This window comes from Calcarisporiella thermophila (genome assembly GCF_041956535.1).
Source record: "Calcarisporiella thermophila strain CBS 279.70 unplaced genomic scaffold VTP21scaffold_27, whole genome shotgun sequence".
Lineage (NCBI taxonomy): Eukaryota > Fungi > Calcarisporiellomycota > Calcarisporiellomycetes > Calcarisporiellales > Calcarisporiellaceae > Calcarisporiella > Calcarisporiella thermophila.
In genome coordinates this window covers 119,701-140,158 of record NW_027192217.1, presented here as the reverse complement: position 1 = coordinate 140,158, position 20,458 = coordinate 119,701, and the positions used below count along the sequence as shown (strand labels likewise).

At 54.8% G+C, this 20,458-nt stretch overlaps 9 protein-coding genes across 9 annotated transcripts; 5 read left to right on the top strand and 4 right to left on the bottom strand.

Moving 5' to 3' along the window:
- Nucleotides 1–328: 328 nt before the first annotated feature.
- On the top strand, nucleotides 329–2,424 carry VTP21DRAFT_6431 (uncharacterized protein; the record flags this gene model as incomplete). The annotated part of the gene is made up of 5 exons (XM_069397061.1): nucleotides 329–667; nucleotides 748–905; nucleotides 981–1,419; nucleotides 1,500–2,074; nucleotides 2,136–2,424. The coding sequence occupies 5 exons, from the start codon at nucleotides 329–331 to the stop codon at nucleotides 2,422–2,424; spliced, it is 1,800 nt and encodes a 599-aa protein (XP_069246946.1).
- Nucleotides 2,425–3,017: 593 nt separating this feature from the next.
- VTP21DRAFT_6430 (uncharacterized protein) lies at nucleotides 3,018–4,592 on the bottom strand (the record flags this gene model as incomplete). The annotated part of the gene is made up of 1 exon (XM_069397060.1): nucleotides 3,018–4,592. The coding sequence occupies one exon, from the start codon at nucleotides 4,590–4,592 to the stop codon at nucleotides 3,018–3,020; it is 1,575 nt and encodes a 524-aa protein (XP_069246945.1).
- Nucleotides 4,593–5,412: 820 nt separating this feature from the next.
- VTP21DRAFT_6429 (uncharacterized protein) lies at nucleotides 5,413–5,931 on the top strand (the record flags this gene model as incomplete). The annotated part of the gene is made up of 1 exon (XM_069397058.1): nucleotides 5,413–5,931. One exon carries the CDS (start codon nucleotides 5,413–5,415, stop codon nucleotides 5,929–5,931), a length of 519 nt encoding a protein of 172 aa, XP_069246944.1.
- Nucleotides 5,932–6,115: 184 nt separating this feature from the next.
- Nucleotides 6,116–6,850, top strand: VTP21DRAFT_6428 (uncharacterized protein; the record flags this gene model as incomplete). The annotated part of the gene is made up of 1 exon (XM_069397057.1): nucleotides 6,116–6,850. The coding sequence occupies one exon, from the start codon at nucleotides 6,116–6,118 to the stop codon at nucleotides 6,848–6,850; it is 735 nt and encodes a 244-aa protein (XP_069246943.1).
- A 409-nt stretch (nucleotides 6,851–7,259) lies between these two features.
- VTP21DRAFT_6427 (uncharacterized protein) lies at nucleotides 7,260–7,598 on the bottom strand (the record flags this gene model as incomplete). Its single annotated transcript, XM_069397056.1, has 3 exons — nucleotides 7,260–7,304; nucleotides 7,371–7,441; nucleotides 7,502–7,598. 3 exons carry the CDS (start codon nucleotides 7,596–7,598, stop codon nucleotides 7,260–7,262), a joined length of 213 nt encoding a protein of 70 aa, XP_069246942.1.
- A 494-nt stretch (nucleotides 7,599–8,092) lies between these two features.
- Nucleotides 8,093–12,973, top strand: VTP21DRAFT_6426 (uncharacterized protein; the record flags this gene model as incomplete). Its single annotated transcript, XM_069397055.1, has 10 exons — nucleotides 8,093–8,315; nucleotides 8,402–8,725; nucleotides 8,793–9,462; nucleotides 10,106–10,181; nucleotides 10,316–10,390; nucleotides 10,466–10,727; nucleotides 10,800–10,839; nucleotides 10,889–12,037; nucleotides 12,518–12,712; nucleotides 12,802–12,973. The coding sequence occupies 10 exons, from the start codon at nucleotides 8,093–8,095 to the stop codon at nucleotides 12,971–12,973; spliced, it is 3,186 nt and encodes a 1,061-aa protein (XP_069246941.1).
- Nucleotides 12,974–13,021: 48 nt separating this feature from the next.
- Nucleotides 13,022–14,023, top strand: VTP21DRAFT_6425 (uncharacterized protein; the record flags this gene model as incomplete). The annotated part of the gene is made up of 2 exons (XM_069397054.1): nucleotides 13,022–13,466; nucleotides 13,695–14,023. The coding sequence occupies 2 exons, from the start codon at nucleotides 13,022–13,024 to the stop codon at nucleotides 14,021–14,023; spliced, it is 774 nt and encodes a 257-aa protein (XP_069246940.1).
- A 483-nt stretch (nucleotides 14,024–14,506) lies between these two features.
- On the bottom strand, nucleotides 14,507–18,548 carry VTP21DRAFT_6424 (uncharacterized protein; the record flags this gene model as incomplete). Its single annotated transcript, XM_069397053.1, has 6 exons — nucleotides 14,507–14,561; nucleotides 14,667–15,130; nucleotides 15,202–15,291; nucleotides 15,360–18,131; nucleotides 18,212–18,367; nucleotides 18,450–18,548. 6 exons carry the CDS (start codon nucleotides 18,546–18,548, stop codon nucleotides 14,507–14,509), a joined length of 3,636 nt encoding a protein of 1,211 aa, XP_069246939.1.
- Nucleotides 18,549–19,360: 812 nt separating this feature from the next.
- VTP21DRAFT_6423 (uncharacterized protein) lies at nucleotides 19,361–20,421 on the bottom strand (the record flags this gene model as incomplete). Its single annotated transcript, XM_069397052.1, has 6 exons — nucleotides 19,361–19,501; nucleotides 19,578–19,711; nucleotides 19,781–19,906; nucleotides 19,966–20,039; nucleotides 20,102–20,245; nucleotides 20,309–20,421. 6 exons carry the CDS (start codon nucleotides 20,419–20,421, stop codon nucleotides 19,361–19,363), a joined length of 732 nt encoding a protein of 243 aa, XP_069246938.1.
- Nucleotides 20,422–20,458: the final 37 nt, after the last annotated feature.

Here is a 20,458-nt window from a genome sequence, read left to right as displayed (position 1 = left end):
CCCCCTCCCTTCTCTCTCTCCTCGCTATCCCTTCCGAAATAACAAGCTGAAATAGCGAGTCCAACCTGCACCGCCCCCTCATCCCATCTTCCCATTACGTCTCACAAATAAAAATTTCCCACCCATTCGTCCCTAATCACTCTTCCAATCACCAATTGACCCTTGCCATTGATTCTATTGCTTTCTTTAGCCATCCTCTCCCCATCCCTTTTTCTTATCTACTTTTTCAATATTTGCACCTACACCACCATTTAATTGCCTCATCCCCCTAAATTTGCACACCACCCGATTTCACGGTTGATTGCACCGCCATTAGCATCTCCCCACCATGGCCATGGCGTCATCCCCATCCCACCCCGCCATGATGCAACCACACCCCGCCCCTACCACAACTCCAGCGAACAAACCCACCGTTCGCATTAGTGTTCCGCTCAAAGAATCGCCGGGCGTGGTCATATCTTACGCGGAGATGTATGAGCACATGGCACATAAACAAGCGAAAGACAGAATCTCAGATCAGCAAGCAGAGGAGAAAAATGGGCCAGAGGCTACGGAGGAAGGAGAAAAGGGGCCAGAGGCCTTCAAATCGAGTTCCGAGGACGCATTTTTTGAGCGATTGCTGGCCAATGCTGAGCATTATGCTGAGGAGGAGCGAGATGCGTCAGTGGTAATTTGAGGATTGGGGCCATGACTCCAGTTCGGATGTTTGAGCCATTTCTGGCCTCTGATCCATTACTTTTGCTATAGAAACGAAAAAGACGAGTAGAAGCCGACGACGAATACGACGTCAATGACCCTTTTATCGACGATAGCGACCTCTTGGTCGAGGGTTTCGGCTACATGCGCCCCAAACAAGATGGATTCTTCGTGTATAAGGGGCCCTTGGAGACACAACCGATAGACATGTAAGCATTTTCTTTTCTCTCTTTTGCTTCATTTCCAATGCGCCAGAGAGTTGAATGTTTGCATTGGATGTATAGGAGTCCGCGGGGCCGTAAAACAACCTCAAAACGCTCGCGCGCTAATAACACAACCCCTCAGAAGGATAAGCGTCGAAAAGTAGTTGAGCGGTCACCCGCAGGGAGCGAAGACGATGTTGCCTCCAGCAAGAAGGCCGCAGGAGCTACCGCGGCAGGAGCTAAGAAAACTACCCCTGGAGCAGGCAAGCCTGCTGCTCCCAAGGTGAAGACCACTCCTGCGGAGAAAGCAGCGACCCAAGCAGCCTCCGCTACGAAGAAGAAGGGCGTCAATGGAACCACGGAGGAGGGTGCAGCCATGACGCTAACACCGGGGGGAGAGACCGTCAATGGAGGTGGCCCTATGGAGGGGGTGGAGGCCCATCTCGAGGGATCCGCTGCGACGGCGGGAGGCGATGGTTTGGACGGGCATTCGGCCAAGAAAAAGAAGAAGCGAGTACTGGTAAGTATCTCACCCCCCCCCCCCGTTTCCCCGCTTCGATACTATGTGCGTCTCACTCATGATGGTGATGATTGCTCTAGCTGCCGCTCTCACCCGATATTCAGGCGCAGCTCGAACTATTGCGCGTCGAGGCCGCTAAGGAATCCTTCGCCAACAAGGCCAAATTCCCCAAGGCGCTCCGCCCAATTGTGCTGGCGGCCGGACGCATGGTGTTTGACCGAGCGCCAGATCGCAAGCTGGACGACAACTTCATCTCCCACCTGATGGAGATCCTCCCCTACAACCGTTTTACGCTGAGGAAGTTTGTTACCAAAAACGTGCTCCCGGACATCATATCCGGGCTAGAGCGAGAGAGGACGCGAATCATGGCGGAGTTGCGGAGCCACGTGGAGGCGGCCATGGAGGGACAGCTGAAGAATTACGAGGAGAAAATGGCTGCGTACGACGCGGAGCAGGCCGAACGACGGCAGCAGCAGCAGCAGCAGCAGCAAGAGCAGCAGGGGGAGAGCGAGGAGGCGGCGGTGGATCCGGCCGAGGCGCGCAAGGAGTACGAGGAGAAGCTGCACAAATTCCGGTGGAATGCGACGATGCGTGAGATGGTGTTTCGGATCATCCAGACGGACATGGAAGTTGTGCAGCTGAAGAACGACTTGAAGTGAGTCGCAGAGCTCCGTTCATGCTGGGCCGCGTATGCTGACTCTTTGTTTTAACTCTAGCGAAATCCTCGGCATCAATGATCGCCTCTCGGAAAAGATAGTGCGCCGCGATCGATATCAGGAGCTGCATGCCTTTTGGCCCCCCGGGTGGGTCACCACCTACGAGATCAGCAGGGAATACAGTCTCTTCAAACAGAGGGTTGCGCGCAAAATTAGCAGGCAACAGCCCTCCCCGCCCAACGCACTGCCCACGCCGGCCTTGTCGACGGGAAGTGTGGGGACGATGGGGGGCGCTGACGGCCTGCATCCAAGCCCTGCCCACTCGAAGTCGGTGGCCCTTGGGAAATAGCAGGGATTGTAGCCGCCCATTGGTGTATCATTTTTCTTTCTGTTTTGTTGGTCTCTCTCGACTGTATTGGTTTACATTCTTTCTATTCCTTCATCCTTTTTTTTTCTCTTTTTCTTTCTCGCTAATACTCTTAATTTTTTTTATTTTATCCTTCACCTTTTAATTGACAGCTTTCATGTATATTACCCTATCTCTTTCCCTCTTTTTCCACTATGTTTATCGGCATTGAACCTGCTTGTTTCTTTTTTGTTTTCATTTTCTTCTCTTCATTTTTTCCCCTCCTCGAAGCAATGGCTATAAGGATGAGTGTCTCGGTACTAGGAGCTTTTTATGGTTGATGATTCATTTTGAGAGGGTCATTATTAAATAATAAGTTGTCTACACAAGATCGAGGAGAGAGAGGAGAGGAAGAAGGGAAGAAGAAGCAGGAGGTGGTGGTGGCGGGGAATTAAAAAAAAAATACTGCACAGCTAAAAGTTCCAACCAAGAAGGAAACAAAAAACAAATCAAGGTGCGACTCCTAATTTGATCGCCTTCGACAAGTATTATTCCGGTAAGAGAAAAGGGGTGGGAGAGAGAAGGGAAGAAAGCGTCTAGAGGGTGTCCGCAGAATGGCACGAGAGATGGGCCTCGGAGAGGATCTCCTTGAACCTGCTTCGGATCCGGTGCTCCGCCTTCCTCTGCGCCGAGGGGTCGAGCGGCTGGGGCAGGAGGTGGAGGTTGGTGCCCGAATCGCCGCCGGACTCGGGCTTCTCCGACCCCGTCGCCTCTTCCAGCGAAGAGGGAAAGGATTTGGGGGGGCCGTTCTCACGGGTAGATTCAAAACAAAAGCCAGGCATACATCCCCATTCTTCCTTTCTCTCGCGCCGCCTTCGCGCGTATAGGAACGCGCCAAGGGCGCCAAGGGCCACGACGGCCGCTGCGACGACGGCGCCGGCAATGATGCCGCCGGGGTTGCGCTCGGGAGGGGGCTGGCCTTGGGAAGCGCTCGACTTGGCGGGGTTGGAGATCGGGGCCAGGGCAGGGTCGTCCTCCGGCGCCAGGGCGCCCAGACGCTTGGTCCAAGCGCGTGCCTTCATATCAAACGCCCTGATCTCTCCTCGGCCTTGTTCGCCGGAGCCATACATCACGAGGTATCGGTCCGCGAGGACGGCCGTGTTGTAGCTCTCAAGGGGGAGTTCGGCGTCAAAAGAGGAGATCTCACTCGGGGTGGGGGAGCCCGTGGAATCGACCGGCACCCGCCACACACGGGCGGGTGGGGCAGAATTGGACGCGTTTCGCGGGACATAGAAAATCTGGTCCTCGTGGGCGGCCGCGTAGATCGCTTCGTACTTGGTGGGGAGCGTGAAGGCGCGGGGGGACCACGTCAGGCTCCTTGGGTTGAATACGTGCACCACGTTCACCCACCCCCCGCCACTCTCCTCTCTCCTCGAGCCAAACACAAGGCACAGGCTTCCCTGGACCACGATGCTGGGGTGGAGCAGGGCGGGGGTGAAGGCCTGGGTGGGAATGAGCTCCCACGCCCAGTCTTTGGTACGGAGGAGATACGTCTCGGGTAGGGAGCCCGGCTGATTTGCATAGGAATAGAAGAAGAGGTGGGAGGAGAGCTCAGCCAGCGCCGAGTGGGGGCGCAGAGTGGGCCAGGGGCCGTTGGGGAGGAGGAGGCGCCAGGTACGAGAGTCGAGGTCGAGGATTTCCAGCATCAAAAGCCTGCTCAGGCCAGCGATAGGACGGGCAAGGGAATCGGCCGCCTTGATGGCATTGGGCTTGTTCTTCTCCGCATCCATCTTTTGCCCCCACGATTTTGGATCCTCCTCGCTCAAAACCACCAACTGCCCATCCAGCGCGATGCAAGCGCCACGGCTCACCCTATCCATCTCTACGACCGAGGTGGGAATCTCTACCCATGGGAGGATGCCGGTTGAGAAAGGCAGCTTCGCTTCCATCACTGCCGGTTTCTCTGGAGCGGGATGGCCCCCGACGAGGAACAGGGATGCGTCGTTGGCGACGAGGCATGGATCGATTCGAGGGCCCGGGATGAGGGAGGAGTCGTTGGAGATATCGGCGATTGCTTGTGATATAATCAGGAAAAGCGGGAGAGCAACGATGCACCGTGCAAACAATGGCCGGTGTGCACCGAGCCTGGTGTATGAATTGGGAAATAGCATGACGAGTGGGATAACATGTAATCAAAATCAATGGAGTATTGGATCGAGTGGAATACGGGTGTAGCGAGGCCCCTCTTTTTTTTTTATTTCATTTTTCTAGAGAGGAAAGCATGCATAGCCATAATGCTAAAGAGGGAAGAGGGCAGGAGGAGAGACGAGGGGGGAGAGCGATGTACGTGCACTTTAATTTACATCAACGATGTTCATATATGAATTTAATTAAATCGGAGTTTGCGAAGATGGTTTGATGCAACGATTGCCACCGCGCCATTTTTTCCCCCTCTGCTCCCTCTGTTCTTCGCGGTGTGTCGTGGCTTGTGTTAGATGAGGAAAGCGGTCGCAGAAAGCCCACCACTCGGATGCCTGCAGCCCTGCCCCGGTGCCCACACGTGATGGGAGCCCAAGGCCAACTAGAGGAGAGATGCCCCCGCGCAAGAGCAGAAAAAACAAACAACCACAACAAGTTGAGTCAACCGGTGCTTCTTTGGGCCATGGGGCATCCCCACCCCCTCCCATGGCCGATGCCTGAGTCAAGGTGGTCAGGCCGGGAGGGGGCCGTGAGGAAGAAAGAGCCGCCCATTGCTATAACTGAAAGATATTAAAAAAAAAAAAAACGATGAGTAACTCCTGCTACCGCGCGCATTCCATTGAAAGGGTTCTGCATTTTATATTAAAACCATACTGAACGATCTCATCTTATCACGCTTGGCCTTGTCACTTAAGCTCTGCAACAAAACCAAGACCGCTTGAAAAAGCGCAGGAGTGTTTTTCGGGGCCCAATAGGGCTGGGAGTCAGATATTAACTTGTTTTGAAAATCGAATGATACGAGTTAAGGAAGGAACGGGTGAATTCTCCGAGCACCGAGGGAGGCGTCGGCCGAGCTGGGGGGTGGAGATATCTGGGCCGTGGCTTTCCATTTGGGCGGGGAGGAGGGGAGAGAAGGCCAAGGTGGGAGGAAAGAGTGAAGAGGTGGGGGGGGGGGTTTCAGAACAGACACTGGGCCAATTCTTCACTCAGCTGTGTATGATAAAAAGGATTACTAAAGGGGACATATTCGTCCGCATCGCGAGGCCTCTGGTTCAGCTGAAAACCGTAACTCGTCAGGACCTGTTCCCTTTTCCAGTGCCCTCTCCCTCTGTACCTGGCCTCATATGCCCCAAGATAGAATATGCAAAATCCTGCCGCTCGGACAGCTTAGAAGAAAAATGGGAAAACAATGCATTGGCGCACCTACCAGCTCTACACGCCCCGACGAGGGTTTTCAATGGGATCAGCTATTCTACAACCCCTGCGACGGCTTGGGACCATTCTACGGCCGAGCTCGAGGTTGCCTCCTGAAAACGAGTATGTTATTCTTTAATCGAGCATGTGACTGGCTTTTCCTGCTTACTATTCAAAGTTGCCTTTACTTTGAGGGTGGGAGGAATACACTTCTCACTAGACGAATTAGTTGGAGCCCCCCCACTTTTTTTTTTCCTTCCCCTTTTCCGCTCCTATCTCGCTGTATCCATCGCGCACTGACATGCCGCCGCGAAAGGCCAAGGCCTCAACTACCAAAACATCGATCTCGACGTCCAAACCAAACCTGCCCGACGAGGGCTCCTCAAGGCGATCGAATCCTCCTTGGCCCGCTCTTGGACTTTACCCTCCTCCTTCTTCGCGCTCGCTTACTCTCCACACCCTGCTGCCTCATCAGATCCTCACCATTGATCTTCTTACCTCAAAGGAGTGCCATTCGCTTATTTCCCATGCGCTCTCCACCTTCCCCCTTACCCCCGCCAACCCTGGCCTTGTGCCAAAAAAGGGGGAGGCCTTTCGGGACAACGATCGCGTTTCGCTTGTTGATCCCGAATTCGCTGAGCAGCTTTGGAGGAACACGGGGCTAGCAGGGGTATGCGAAACCCAGAGCAACGAAGTGTGGGACGCAAAGTCAAGGAGACCAGTGGGGTTGAACTCCAACATTCGGATTTACCGCTACCGCCCCGGACAACGCTTCGGCGCCCATTACGATGATTCCACCAAGGATCCTTGCTCCGGAATTCAGACCGAGTGGACCCTCCTCATCTACCTTAGCAGCGTGGCCCGGGGAGGAGAGACCGTGTTCTACTTGGAGAAAGGGAGGGGAGAAGTTGTTGCCGAGCCCAGGGCCGGGATGGCGCTACTGCACCGGCATGGGCGCCACTGCCTTTTGCATGAGGCGAAGGAGGTGGTGGAGGGAGAGAAGTGGATCTTGCGAAGTGACCTATTGTTTGCCTAATCGGCTGCCTGGTTCGCGTCTTTAGGAGTAGCCACTCTCTCCGTTTCCTATTGATCTCCCCCCTCTACCCCTGCTTGCATACCTGCGACTTGGGCTTGCTTGACAGCAGAGGCGACGAAAACACGCCACGGCTCGCGGCCAAAGGAGATTTGGAGGGTAGCGAGGCTTTATACTTGTATAGAATAAAGAAACTTTAGACCTACTCGAGGCTGTATTAGGGGCAAGAAAGGCTATGGAGAGTTAGAAAGCGAGCGAAGGAGATGGCTTGTCTTTTTGGGCATCATCCTATTTTCGATAGCACTTGCAAATAAAAAAAATAGATTCCAAGACACATTATATTTTCAATTACAATCCCAGAAAAAAAATTATATAAAATGAAACACAAGGAGAGTTCGGTTTGATGTCTACATTACGCTCCACCGACCAGGATGTTATTGATGGGGATGTGGATGAGCTACATAGTTGAGATACAGGATTAGCAGGGATACACTCATGAAGCGACACGGAATTTGCGTCTTACCTTGATAATATATCCAAGGAATCCGGCCAAGCAGAATCCGATGGCCACGGCCTGCGAGATCTTCATGAACTCTACAAAAACCCATTCGATCAATAAAATCGTCATCTCATCTTCAAAAAACACGCGGTTACCTTTGCGATCGGGCTTGGTGCAGCGGTTGATGAACTGCACGCCCTCCTTCACGAACTGGCGAGGGCCATCAATGAAAGCTTGTAGTTGCTCGTTCATATTTTTTGGTGGTGTCGGTGATTTTTCAAGCGAGATAGGAAAAAAAAAAGAGCGAAAGGAGATGGGGAAATGGTTCGAAAGAGGAGCGCGAATAAAGAGCGACCACGCCCTACCTCGATTTCTTTTGTTGTGTACGTGTGGCTTGTGCAAAATGTCTGAATTTCCTCTTCCTATGCAAAACCCCTTGGAGCTCATTTTGGGAGTAGAGGGCCGCAGAGGGGAGCGCATTGATAGAGGGGTGGGTGAGGCAGGAAACCACGGGGTCATTCACATATGCACTGCTCCTGCTCCTTTGCTCATCCTGCTTGTCAGGCCCCTTCTCCAGCTTTTCTTTTTGTTTTTCCTGATATTTCAGAAAGAGGGGTAACTCCCCGTTGATTTACAGTCAACTCTGATGACGTCTCAGATTTCAAACCCGAAAACTTAAAAGCGTGTCCCTCCCAAGGGGACCAACCGAGCATCGCTTTCAGCTCTAGAATTCATCCCTTGTAGCCATGTTCCAACGTGTGGTTTATGTCGCAGGAGGGGCGGCACTGGGTGCCCTCGGCATGGCTGCCTATCAGTCTGCGCAGCAGAAGAAGCCAGCCTCGCCCACCGCGCCGCAGCCACCCACGGTCCCTGGACAACGGCCGGCGCCTCCCATGACGGCAGAACAGGGTACGAGGTCGCTCACGCATCTGGATAAGGCGAAGGAGATTGTTCCGTTCGGATTCCCAGGTAAGTGGCTGGCCGTGAGACGATAGAGCGGCAGGGGACTGGCCCTCTCATTCAGGATTACTGACATTGCCATAAACATGATCTAGGCCCCGTCAATGACCTCCTTTACCGCACCGCCTACGTCTCCTCCTTCAATCGCCAGTTCCGCAATCCCAACTGGGTGGCTGAGCACATCACCAAGGAGAGCCTGAAGCGGGGCGATGGGGTCGATCGCGGGCATTCCCAGTTCAAGGAGGATGCCGAGGTGCCGGGGATGTTCCGGTCGCGCCTTGCCGACTACTACAAGAGCAACTACGACAGGGGGCACATGGTGCCGGCGGCGGATGTGAAGACGAGCCAAGAGGCCATGGACGAGACCTTCCTGTTGACCAACATCGCGCCTCAGGTTGGGGAAGGGTTCAACCGGGACTGTAAGTGTTTTTGGCTTGGAGCCTCTCCCCTCCGCTAACCACTCGGCTCACCTCCTCTACCTACCAGACTGGGCCCACTTCGAGAACTTTTGCCGCACGCTCGCGCAGAAGTACAGCGACGTATGGGTGTTCACGGGGCCGCTCTATCTCCCGCAGCAGGACCCGCGCGATCAGAAGTGGTACGTGCGCTACCAGGTCATTGGCAATCCTCCGAACGTCGCGGTGCCGACCCACTTCTTCAAGGTGGTGCTGACTCGCCGCGAGGACGGCTCCTACGCGTCGGGGGCGTTTGTCCTGCCGAACGCGCCCATCCCGGACGCGACCCCGCTGGAGCGGTTCATTGTTCCGCTGGAGGCGGTGGAGCGGGCCGCGGGGTTGCAGTTCTATCCGGAGCTGGAGAAGAGGCAGGCGCTGAGGCAGTTGTGTTCGGAGACGAAGTGCGAGACGGTGCTGACGCGGTTCCATGAGGCGCAGAAGAAGCCGGCCCTCCCCGCCCCCCAAGAAATAAGCTCGACTCCTTCATTAAACCTAATAATCCACCCCTCCACTCTGCCGCTTCCTTATTGTTTATCTTTCCACTCTCCTCATTTACGTTTCTTATTTTTCCTATCCACTTATTGTTATTTATCTGAGACGGATGGGGAGGACGTCCCCCCCCCCCACTCATCTTCGCCTCCGGCCGGAGCCTTGGGCGTGGTCTTGTTCCAGGTCCAAGGCCGGCTCCCCAAGCCCAACCTGTGTGCCAATTCACGATTTCTATTCCATTTCAATTTCATTCCTATTCCAATGTTTTTTTTTTTTGCTTTGGATGCTAATAAACCGCGATTGGTCTTGGCTGATCTAGAGAGGGATTGGGCAGGGAGGAGGAGGGGGGGGAGAGAGAGCACCAGGGATGCCTGATTATGATGCATTTTGTGTTTTGAGTTTGGAGGAGTGTTTCATTGGGCCTCAGCACTCTGCTCTGTTCCAGGTTATATAATCACGGGCGGTGCGCTAGGGGAAGCGAGGGAATGGGCGGGGGAGCGGAGCGGGAAAGCAGGGGGGGAGGCGACGGGCCTGGAGAGGGAGTGTTGTCAGGGGGCTGTCAAAAGCGGGCCGCAATCTGAGTGGGAATCTAGGTTCACCCTAGAATAGGAGTGCGGCGATAGGGTTTAGCTCTGCCAACCCCCGTTGCGCGCTGCTGCTTTCCCTCAATAGAGTTGGGCGAGCTGGGAGAGGGCCGGATTAGGGTTTTGCTTTTGGCTTTAAGAAAGCTCTCAAGCATCCCTTGTTTTCATTCTTATGGCAGCAAGTCGTGGGAACAAGACTGGGCGTGCTGCTGGGAGGGGCGCCAGGAGAGGGGGGGGAGGGTTCGTGTCGTTAGGCGATGCAAGCAGGCAGGCAGGCAGGCATGCATGTGCGTCCGGATTTGCCGCCGGCCTCGCGGAGCGCGGCCGGCGTTGTTCGCGGGGGTGAGGTAAGCCCGCAGCCGGGGCCAGCAGGCTTCCCGGGCCCTCCGAGCTGCAGATTACCCGGCCTGCTGGGACGTATTGCAGGGGATCAGTTGACCGAAACCTCCTGCAACCTTTTATTGCGGTGGTTGCTGCATAGGCATACGCGGTGGGTTCTCCTGATCTCACCGATGCCGGCCGCGCCATAGGCCGGATATACACGCTGTGTGATGTCGTGTTGAACAGAGCCGAAGCTTAACCGGGACTGTGTTTTTTTTTTCACACCCCCTCGCCCTCGCCCCGTGCGCAGGGAGGAGAGGCCAGCCGGCGGCCGCGCGATCCTTTTCTTTCTCCCACACACAGCGCGCAAGCATACGTGTCTCTCGGGAGCTACGGCCGCTCTGCAGCTCATAAGCGGGCGGTGAGTTTGCTTGTGTCGCGGAGCGGGCACGGGGAATGGCAGATGAAGGCAGGTGGCGGATGGGTGCACCAGGAAAAATTTGGGCATGTATCTCCCGAGGCAACGCTAACCCAAAAAATCAAACTCTTGCTTGCATCTCTTCACCTCCGCCGTGGGCCGCCGTCTTCTTAATTTTCGTGCGATTTAACTTCGCCGAACTCTAATTGCGCTGGATTATTGCTAGGCTGCCGCGGTACCACCACCCTATTGCAAGATGTTCCCAAGTATAAAATTCCCTCATTGTGGACCGGCGGGCTTTTGTTTCCATCTCAGAACATATAAAAACACCCTGAGCGTGCCGCGCCTGCCTTTCTCGTTCGGTCCCTCTCCCTGTTCTGGCAGCCGCCCTAGCTCTCTCCCCTTCCCCCACACCCACCCGCGCTCCGCACGCCCTGCCAGCCGATACTACGGCCGCCCAATTCCGACGCCAGTCTCTAATCCTCCCCCTCCCCCTCGCCGGAACCCCATTGAATTCGGCTGCATGACCCGAGACAAGCATACCATGCCGGCCCCATTCGACTCGCGAAAGGTAACTGCCCTCTCCCCCCCGGCCGGCCCCGCGAGCCATGCAACAGGCATGCTCGCGGCTGGCGCTTGTGCCTGTGCTGATCCCGCTCTCTCCCCCGTTGCACAGATGGGGGCCTTCACGCCGGTCATCCTGATCCACAACCACCATCCCTACCCCTCCACCGACCCCGTGCAGTATGCCGCGCACAAGCGGCACGTGCAGTGCATGCTGGCGCAGAACGCGTCGCGCTGGGCGAGCATCTTCCGAGACGTGCGGGATCATGAGGCGAAGATGCGCGCGCGCGAAATGGAGCGCATGTACGTGTCGCCGCGCAGCCCCGGCGCGGACTCCGCCTACGGCTCCTCGCCCACGTCCAGCGACATGGCCGCCCTCGACGCCGGCGCCGGCAAGGGCGGCAAGCGCCGGCGCGGCAACCTGCCCAAGCCCACCACCGCCATCCTGCGCGCCTGGCTCAACGGCCACCTGCAGCACCCATACCCCACCGAGACGGAGAAGCACGAGCTGGCCCGCCAAACCAAGCTCACGCTCAACCAGATTTCCAACTGGTTCATCAACGCCCGCCGCCGCTACCTCCGGCCCCTCATGCGGAGGGGCGCGGGGATCCCCCTGGGCCCCCGCCGCGGCGACGCCTGCGCCGCCGACGCCCGGCCCTTCCCCACCTATGCCGGCTTCTTCGCCAACCGCCGCGCGGTCCTGCACGACGACGAGGACGAGGACGCGGGCGACGAAGACGAAGAAGAGGAGGAGGCGGAGGCGGAGGCGGAAGACGACGAGGAGGACGAGCTGAGTTCGGCGGGGGAGGAGCGCCCGGTGCGCACCGGACTGAAGCGTCGCGCCTCCAGCGGCGACAAGCTGTACAAGCAGCACTGCCCTCCGCGCCGCGTCCGCGTCATGTAAAGCCGGGAGGCTTCCCTTTTGCCGCAAGAGCATTGCCATCCTCGGGCCCGTCATTTTTGCTTCCCTCGCTGCCCCCCCCCCCCCCAAAAAAAAAGTCTCTTTCTCTATTCCACCATATATTGTATATTTGCTTTGTTTATGTTTTTCGCTATTCTGACTAATATTTTCTTTATTCTATTTCTCATTGACTTATCACTGTTTTTCTACTTCCTGGCTTTCAACTTGTTTTTCTTTTTTTCTTCTTTACGAGCTCTTGTCTCCTAATTGTGTTATTTAGCATTGCTAACCTTGTATTCAGTCTTTTTTGTTCCCCGACGTGTAATATACTGCTGGTGAGAGGACAATACCCCTTGGTTTTTGTGTTCCAAGCTAAACCGCTCGCGTTCCACATAGAAGAGAGGAGGAATAAAAGAATAGTGTTAAAGTTGTCATTTTTGTTTTAGCTCTGGAAGCTCCTGCTTTGCTCTTGGGCATAGGCCGGCTCTCTCGCGCTCCCCCTGCTGTGCTGCCGTGCTTGATTGTTTGTTGGTGGAGTTTGCTTATCCGGCTTATCTGGCTTATTCAAGGTTGAGTCACGACCTTAACTCTAAGGACAGCACTCTCCCAGGCGCGCTCGAGGAAACCTCATCTCTGTTGAACGTTGAGTCAACCTTGCTTCCCTCTGCCAGTAGGTTGGCTTGTGGAGCTTGTTTTCTTCTTACAATCCATATTACTTAATACCGTGCCTTCCCCTGCATGCCCGGGTCTATTTTCGGCCCAGATTGAACAGGATAGAGTCGGTGCTACCTCGGCGAATCCGCTTTGTGCCTCGGGCATGTGTCAATCGCTTGACTCTCTTGTTCCTAGTCCCGCACCCCCTCCTCCTGCGTTTCGAGGCCCGCTCTCCTCCTGCTAATGCAGCCACCGGTGACCAAATGACTGGTCTGAAATGACATCTCGGCGAAACGTCGGACAGGCGGCTTGGGGGAAATTCCCAGAGCATGACAGCCCACCTGTCGGGCAAGAGTCCGACCTCGTCCTCCCCTCAGGCCCGGCCACGTCCCCTAACACACAAAATGCCAGACGAGCAAGATCTGTTTGGCTCGGACGACAGCGATTATGCCGGCTGCCCGGATGACGATCCCGCCGCCTTCCCCCCTTCCCCACGCTGTCCCCCCGCCGCCTCTCTCTCCCTGCCACCAACGCGCGCCATTCCCGGATTGACCCTCTCCGAGCTCCCGGCCGAGCTTGCCGAGGCGCTCCTCTCCTCCCTTGTCGGCGCGCAAGTGCTGCATCCCCCCCACAACAACCAGGCCATGCTCTTCGGCCTTCCCCACTGGCTCAAGTGGATCGAAGACTGGGTGCGTGACCAGGGGATCTTCAGTCCGGAAGTGCGAGCGCGTCCCACCCTTTTCGATCAGGCCATTATTAATTTCTACAATCCTGGTAGGCATGCCTAGCTCTTCATCCACGGTTTGTCCCTCAATTTGGCTCTCCCACTTAGTCCTCTCTCCTTCCCCCTCCCCCTGTTTCTGTTTGCTGAGGCATGCGGCCACGTATGGCCCCTCCCCCCCCTCCACTCATCTTGATCCCTACCGCCTCTCTAATTCTTTCTCAATTCCACCCTCCCCATTCTACCCTAATCTCTATCTAAACTCCACTGCTGCCGTCTAGGTGAAGGCATCGTGCCCCATGTTGATCTCCCTCGCTTCGATGATGGCATAGTGATCATCTCCCTGCTCTCCTCCTGTTTCATGGTGCTGACGCCCGTCTCCTCGGCCGCCGCAGCTCTCGTCCCAGTCCTGCTGCGGCCGGGATCCGTGCTGGCGTTGGAGGGAGAAGCGCGCTATGCCTGGAAGCATGGGATCGAGGAGAGGGAGCTGGACGTGTGGGGAGACGAGCGGATTCGGCGCGACTATCGGATCAGCGTCACGCTGAGGAAACTGCTCGATGGCGGCGAGGCATGCCCCGAACAGAAAGTGATCATGGGCAAAAGGGAGTAGTGGATATGGATTTATCTTTTTTGTGTATTTTCTAATAGATAAAAAGAAGAAGAAGAAAAAAAAGACCAAATAAAACAACGGAAAGAAGGTTAAAAAAAAACACACTTATTAACTAGAAGAGAAGGAAAGAAGAGAAAGGAGGGCGGAAAAGGCATCTTTTTCTCCGTCTTATGCATGGCGAACCACCAGACGAGCTATCACAGCGTGAAAAAGATATCGAGAGCGAGGAAAGAGTTGAATAAAGAAGAGAAAAGGAATAGAACAAACTATAGTAATAGTAACAACAGTAGTAATAGGAGTGGTAGTAATAAATAAAGGAAAAGAGGAGAGAGAATAAAAAAAAATCTTATACAAGAACACACTAGAAGGGGGGGAAGGGGAGGGGGAAACCTTTTTCAATAAATAAGTATCAATTTTATCACAAGCACACAATTTCAATAAATAATAAGAGTTGGAATCCAGGAAAATAAAAGAAATCATTCTCTAGTTGAAGCCTGACTCGTGAAGCAGCCTCGCCAGCTTCTCGTCGTCTCTTTCTCTGTTCGAGGGGTGAGGTAAAAAAAAAAAAACACACAAGCCGGTGAGCATCTCCGGGATAGAAGCGTGCTAAAAGGGGAAGGAAAAGAGGGGGGGGGGGGCTTACCTTGGCTCCAGGCTCAGACTCAGGGGGTAGAGCTCCTCTACGGGTCGGCTCGAGTGCAGGCAACTCTTCAAGAAGCTCTGGATCTCGGGCACCGCGTTCAGCACGTAGGGCACCGTCTGGTACCGCTGAATCTCCCGGATCACCTCGGCGGTCTTGCTTCGCTTGGCAAAGTTGATCATGTCCGAGGAGCGGGCAAGCATGTCGGGATTTCCGTCCGAGATAAAGGTCAGGTCGGTGAGGTATACGCCGAGGAATGGCACGCAGGGTGGCTCCGAGACGCGCAGCAACTCGCGGTACTCGGCAAAGTTCTTGGCCGAGTTCATGCGCCTCTTGAGCATCTGCAGTGTCTGCTGGGTGCGCTGATTGACCAGCTCCCATGTCCGCCGTAACCGGAAGACGGCTGACGAGTCCAGGGCCGCGACGATGGCCACGCACGTGTTGAAGTTGTTAAGTTGTTGGCATTTCTGGCGGCAACACAAAGAGGGTTGGTTAGCATCAAGGGGCAGACGACGGAGAAGGGGAGGGTCAGCCTTACCTCTGCAATGGCGACAAAGTGCTTAATGAGCCCTGTTCTTCGTTTGACCTCGGTTTGGGTCAAGATGGTTTCCGCAACCCAACCGGTCGTCTGGAGAGGGAAAAAGGGAGATTGCATCGGTTAGAAGGGGCGAGTAACCCTCGGAGAGCCCACATTACCTGGTTGCTCTGCTCGATCATGGCTTTCACGTTCTTGGCGACGTCCGCGCTGTCCAGGTTGCTCCACGCCTTGTTCAGGCACTCGACAGGCCGGATCTTGTTGTAGAGCTTCGCGTCCATCAGCGTCAGCTGCCGGGCGAGCTCGAGCGGATCCAGCTCCAGCAGCTTGAACTTGCGCAGGTTTTTGGGTACGATGGACGGCGGCGCCTGCATGTTGTTCACGTTGAGCACCATTTTGCGGAAGCCGGCGTCGGGCGACTGCATGCGCTTGTCGATGAGCTTGATGAGCTGCGCGGAAGGCAGCGAGTACTCCTGCATGGTGGTGGCGACAAACTCGCGCATGGCGGGCAGGCAGCGGGCGTCCTCGTCGTCCTGGTAGTAGTTCTCGAGCCAGTTCTTCATCACGTTGAACACGCGCAGGCGCACCGGCGTCTGCTTCTTCTCGCGCCACACGGCGAGCTCCTCGGCGGTGAGGCTTGCGGGCGGCTCGATGAGGAAGCGCCGCTGCAGCAGGTCGAACAGCTCCTGGGTCGAGGTGAAGGAGCGGTAGGTGAGGAGGAAGGTGGCGATGAAGTTCGAGTCGTGCAGATCGTGCATGGTCAACCGCTCCACGAGGGCCTTGAGTGTGCCGCCCTTGACCGCGCCGTCCGAGTTGAACACGATCTCGTTCTCCTGGTAGTCGTAGCCCAGGAACCACGGGCGCTCCTCCTTCCTCTCCTCCTTGGCCGCGCGCTTCACCGCCCCCACGGGGTCCTCCCCAAAGAACTTGATCACCTTGTCGCGCGGCGAGCGCTGGCCCGCCCCAAACGTGAACGAGTCGTCGCTGCCCGCGAGTGACCACGCGTCGTCCTCGTGCTCCTCGCCGCCGCCCTCGCCTACGCCCTTGCTGCTCTCGTCGCCAAAATAGGTGGGAACGCCCTCGCCGCCGCCCATTGACACCTCCGAGTCGGTGGAGATGCGCCCGCCCTCCGTGCTCTCGTACATGTCCATGTACTGCAGCTCGTCCGCGTCGAATTCGTCCCGCCGCTCCCGGCCCTTGTGCACGCCGTTCTCCTTCTTCAACTCGGAGATCCGCTTCAACCCCGTGGCGGAGTAGCCCTTGCTCCCCCGCTGCCCATCCCTCTCCTTCTTGGAATGATGGCCACTCTCCACCGCGACGGCCTTGAGGGCCTCGATGACTTGTCTGATGCTGACCTCCACCCGCTCGGCCGCGGCGATGATTTCCCGCAGCGTCTCCGGCGTCACCTGGGCCGAGTCGGTGGCAGCTTGCGAAGCCAGGATCGCGAGAGCAGACTCGTTGTAGACGACCTGTTTTGCGTGCAAAAACTCGGGGTGGGTGGCCTCGACCTCCTCCGCAGTGGACACGAACATCCCCAGCTGGGTGATCCACTGGCGAGTTTGCGCAATGAGCATGGTGGAGAGGATGCTCAGCGAGGGCGTCTTGCCAAGCAGGCCTTGGGTGCGCTGCTGCAGCGTGGAGCGAGCGGGCGGGGACACCGTCGGCGTGGTTGAAAGCGGGTGCTGTGGTGCCGGCGGCGGGAGTAGCTGCTCCAGCATCTTGTTGACGTGCCCCACCAGGAGACTGTGCGCCTTGCTGACCATCTTCGAGTGCTGCTCCAGTTGGCCGACCAGGTCGGTGGAGGGCGCTGCGCCAGACCCACCCTCGCTTCGCTCCAGGAACCGGGGCTCTGTGTTCTGCACCTCAATCCCGATCTCCTGGGCGTAGGCCACAAAGTTCCGCACCGCCACCAACACGTCGTTGGCGTCCTTCTGCATCTTCACCACGGCATCGGGCGGCGGCCACATGCTCGACGCCATCTTCGACGAGAGCACCAGCTTCGACAGAGAGGCCATGATGGCCCGATGCTTTACGCTGAGCTCGCGGTCGCTGCGAAGCACCGCCTCCTTGTCGAGGCATCCGGCCGCCGCGAGCATTTGGCGGATCGACTCCACCACGGTCGTCGAGCTCGGGATCAGGTTGGGCTTGTCGAGGTTGCGCGCCGACTGGCTGCACGCGTGGATGGCCAGCGCGATATTCGACGCGAGCTTGGACCATGTCACCGGCTCGTTGGTGAGCTGGGCACGCTTGGGTCTCCGAGTCTCGGAGGGCACGGGAGAGGGCTGTTGTAAATGGGTGACGGACGGGGATCTCGTCGCCAGAGGATGGGTGCCGTTCTCATCCGCAAGGGAGGAACGGCTGGATGCCCGCTTCGCCTCCTCCAGGCTACTAAGATTCCATGTTGTCTCCTCCGTGATTGTATTATAGTAGTAGGTTTTCCCTTGTGGGGTTTGCTTCCGCTCCCAGTTGGGCGGAAGCCTCTCCTCGGGCAAGCCCAGCGTCCGCGAGTCCTCTAGCACTTCGCTATGCTGCGACTGGTATTGCTGCTGGTGGTACAGTTGCTTCTGAGCGGAGGAAGAGCGCTCTATGTCAATCTCCTCATCCGGAGGAGACCATCGTATCTCCTGAGTCAACTTATTAAAATAACAGATATTCCCGTCGGGGGTGTGCCGTGCAACCCACTGGTTGGCCTGATATGATGCGTGTGAATTTGAAATATCATTATGGGTAGTGATGGTGTCGTGTGATGTCGGGCGCGGAGATGAGGGTGAAGATTTGCCTCGAGAGGGCATGCGTTGTGATTGAGAATGTCCATTGGAGAAGTTCCTGTTCCCGGCTGCCACGGGCAATTCCCATGTCGACTCACCGGTTCGTGCATTGAAATAAAAAACCACTCCGTCTGGTGTTGTCTGTGCTACCCAAGCATCGTCCATCTTGGAAAAAAAAAATAGCATCAAGTGAGCCCCAAGGCCTTTAACATGCAACAACGGAAGAAAGGGTTCAAAGAAATTACATTGTCATCGGCCAAATGGACATCGTTGGGTTGTATGTATGAATATTCGGGATCATCCTCTGCTTCGTCTATGACCTCTACGTAATTCGAGGGAAACCAGCCACGCTCGCCATTGACTACACCATCCCACCAGCCAGACTGCAATTGTCCAAGAACCTACGCAATTGATTATTGAAGAGCGGAAGATTAAATCAAGTGAGGGGCATAACCAACGGAATCCATGGATCCAAAGCATTACCTCGATAATGGATCCTTTCCGGAAGTTCAGGGCAGACGGATCTGATGATCGATAGTCGTAGAGAGCCCGAACTAGACAGATAACAGAGGGTTCGGCCATTGGAATTTCAGGAGTGAGCGATGTTCGGGAATGGGTTCAGTGGCCCGTTGATTGATGTCGAGAAATGCCGTTTCCTAAAACCCAGCTGGAAAGGCCCGCAAGAAATGAAGATTAAGACGATGTGCTCTGGCAAATAAAAATCTATGATGATTGCCCAAAGTTTGCGAATCAGAGAAATGAAAGGGGTGGCATCAACCAGAGACGAAAATAAATCGGCAGCAAGCAGAAAGAACAGATGAGATTGAGGGTTCAAGGGGTCGAATAACCAAATAAATAGGAATTAAACAAGGATGGCCATTGAAAGTAAAAGAACTTGATGGCGAGACATAACGGATAAGAAAAATAAGATTACGATTTCTCTGAGAGGGTCGGGAAACGATTCCTTAGCCAATAGGATTCGGCTCTCCTCAAGATTGAAAAATAAACGCTATGCGTCTGTTTCTACACTATTATGCTGTTTGAGCGAAATCCATAATCAATCGGATACCAATCAATTGTGTTGAGAATTCGGCATGACGTTCTTGCTCTCACTCTAATATTATGCAACCCTCCATTTCGGGAGGGAGGGAGGGAGGGAGCTGGGGGGAAGATTTGGTGCAATCCTTATGCACCGTTTATATTGCGCCTGACTCATAGCAGAGGTCCAACAACAATGGGAATACGCGCTGTTAAAAATATTTCGACTTCAAAAAGTTTTGGAGAGTAAGGGGAGCTTGAAGAGTTCAAATGCAAACAGGGGGAATAGATGGAGCGAAAACACAATAATGTACATAGAAATGGGGAGGGAGAGGGACAAGGGAGGCAATTCCCCTTTATGAACCAACTGCAAGCGTCTTCTTGTGAAGTAGATTTAGTGAGCGTCCTACCATTCCACAGGAGACTGCGAATAATACAACATGCACTAATATTACATATATACATCCGAGGTTGACTTCGGACGAATTCAAGAGCGTCTACATGATGGGCGGAGGTGTGTTAATCTCACTTGCGTGGGGGGAGATACTTCGGGATAGAGGGGAGCCAACTTACCACATATGACGCCACGAAGTGACTCAGTATTACCCAGCCAATGCGCACGTATGAACGCCGTGGTCCTGAGAAGCCCTCAAAGGCCAGCATCATCCACACGATGTGAAGTAGAACGAAAAAGGATACATTGATCGCTGGAAACCATTCAACAATACCTTGTTAGCAAACATGCCACTTTAACAAAAAAAGCTACTGGCGCTTACCCGATATAATAAATAATGATGCAAATGAGCAGGATCGGCACATCACAGTGCCAGGGCCGATCGAAACCGCCAGGAGACTACTATAGTTCACCAATGCATTCATCAGGCCAAACCCGTATCCACATGCTAAAGGGTCAACTGGATATTAATAAATGCAGCTCTTGGAACTAGATGTAATGAATTACCGAATGAAAACTCTGCTCGGTTGTAAAGGGATTTCGGATTCTTAGCCACTAGATTCAACCACGCTTCGGCACGGCTAATCAAATCGTAATGTTTAGAATTATGAATGGAAAATGCATGCGCATAAATATACTATACTTGATCAAAACAAAGAGCAGCCATCGGAACAATTCTTGAAGCAGGACACTATATGCTATCGTGAGAGGATGCAGCTGTCTGGCTGGAACAATGGCAAACCAAAGTACCGACGATAAAAGGATTGAAATTAGCCAGAAGAATGCACTATGAAGGCAAAAAAGTTAGAATTTTTAATGCTAAAGGATAAACTAGATCAATAGGGATTACCTAGAAACAACCAAGAGCACAAGCTGTGCATTGCGAGCAAGATACGCGAAAAATAAAACAAGAGAAGGGCCATAGGCCGTCAAAAGACAACCGAAAAATGTAGGCAGGGACATGCGGAGATGATGGTGAATAGAGTATGAAGGAGAAAAA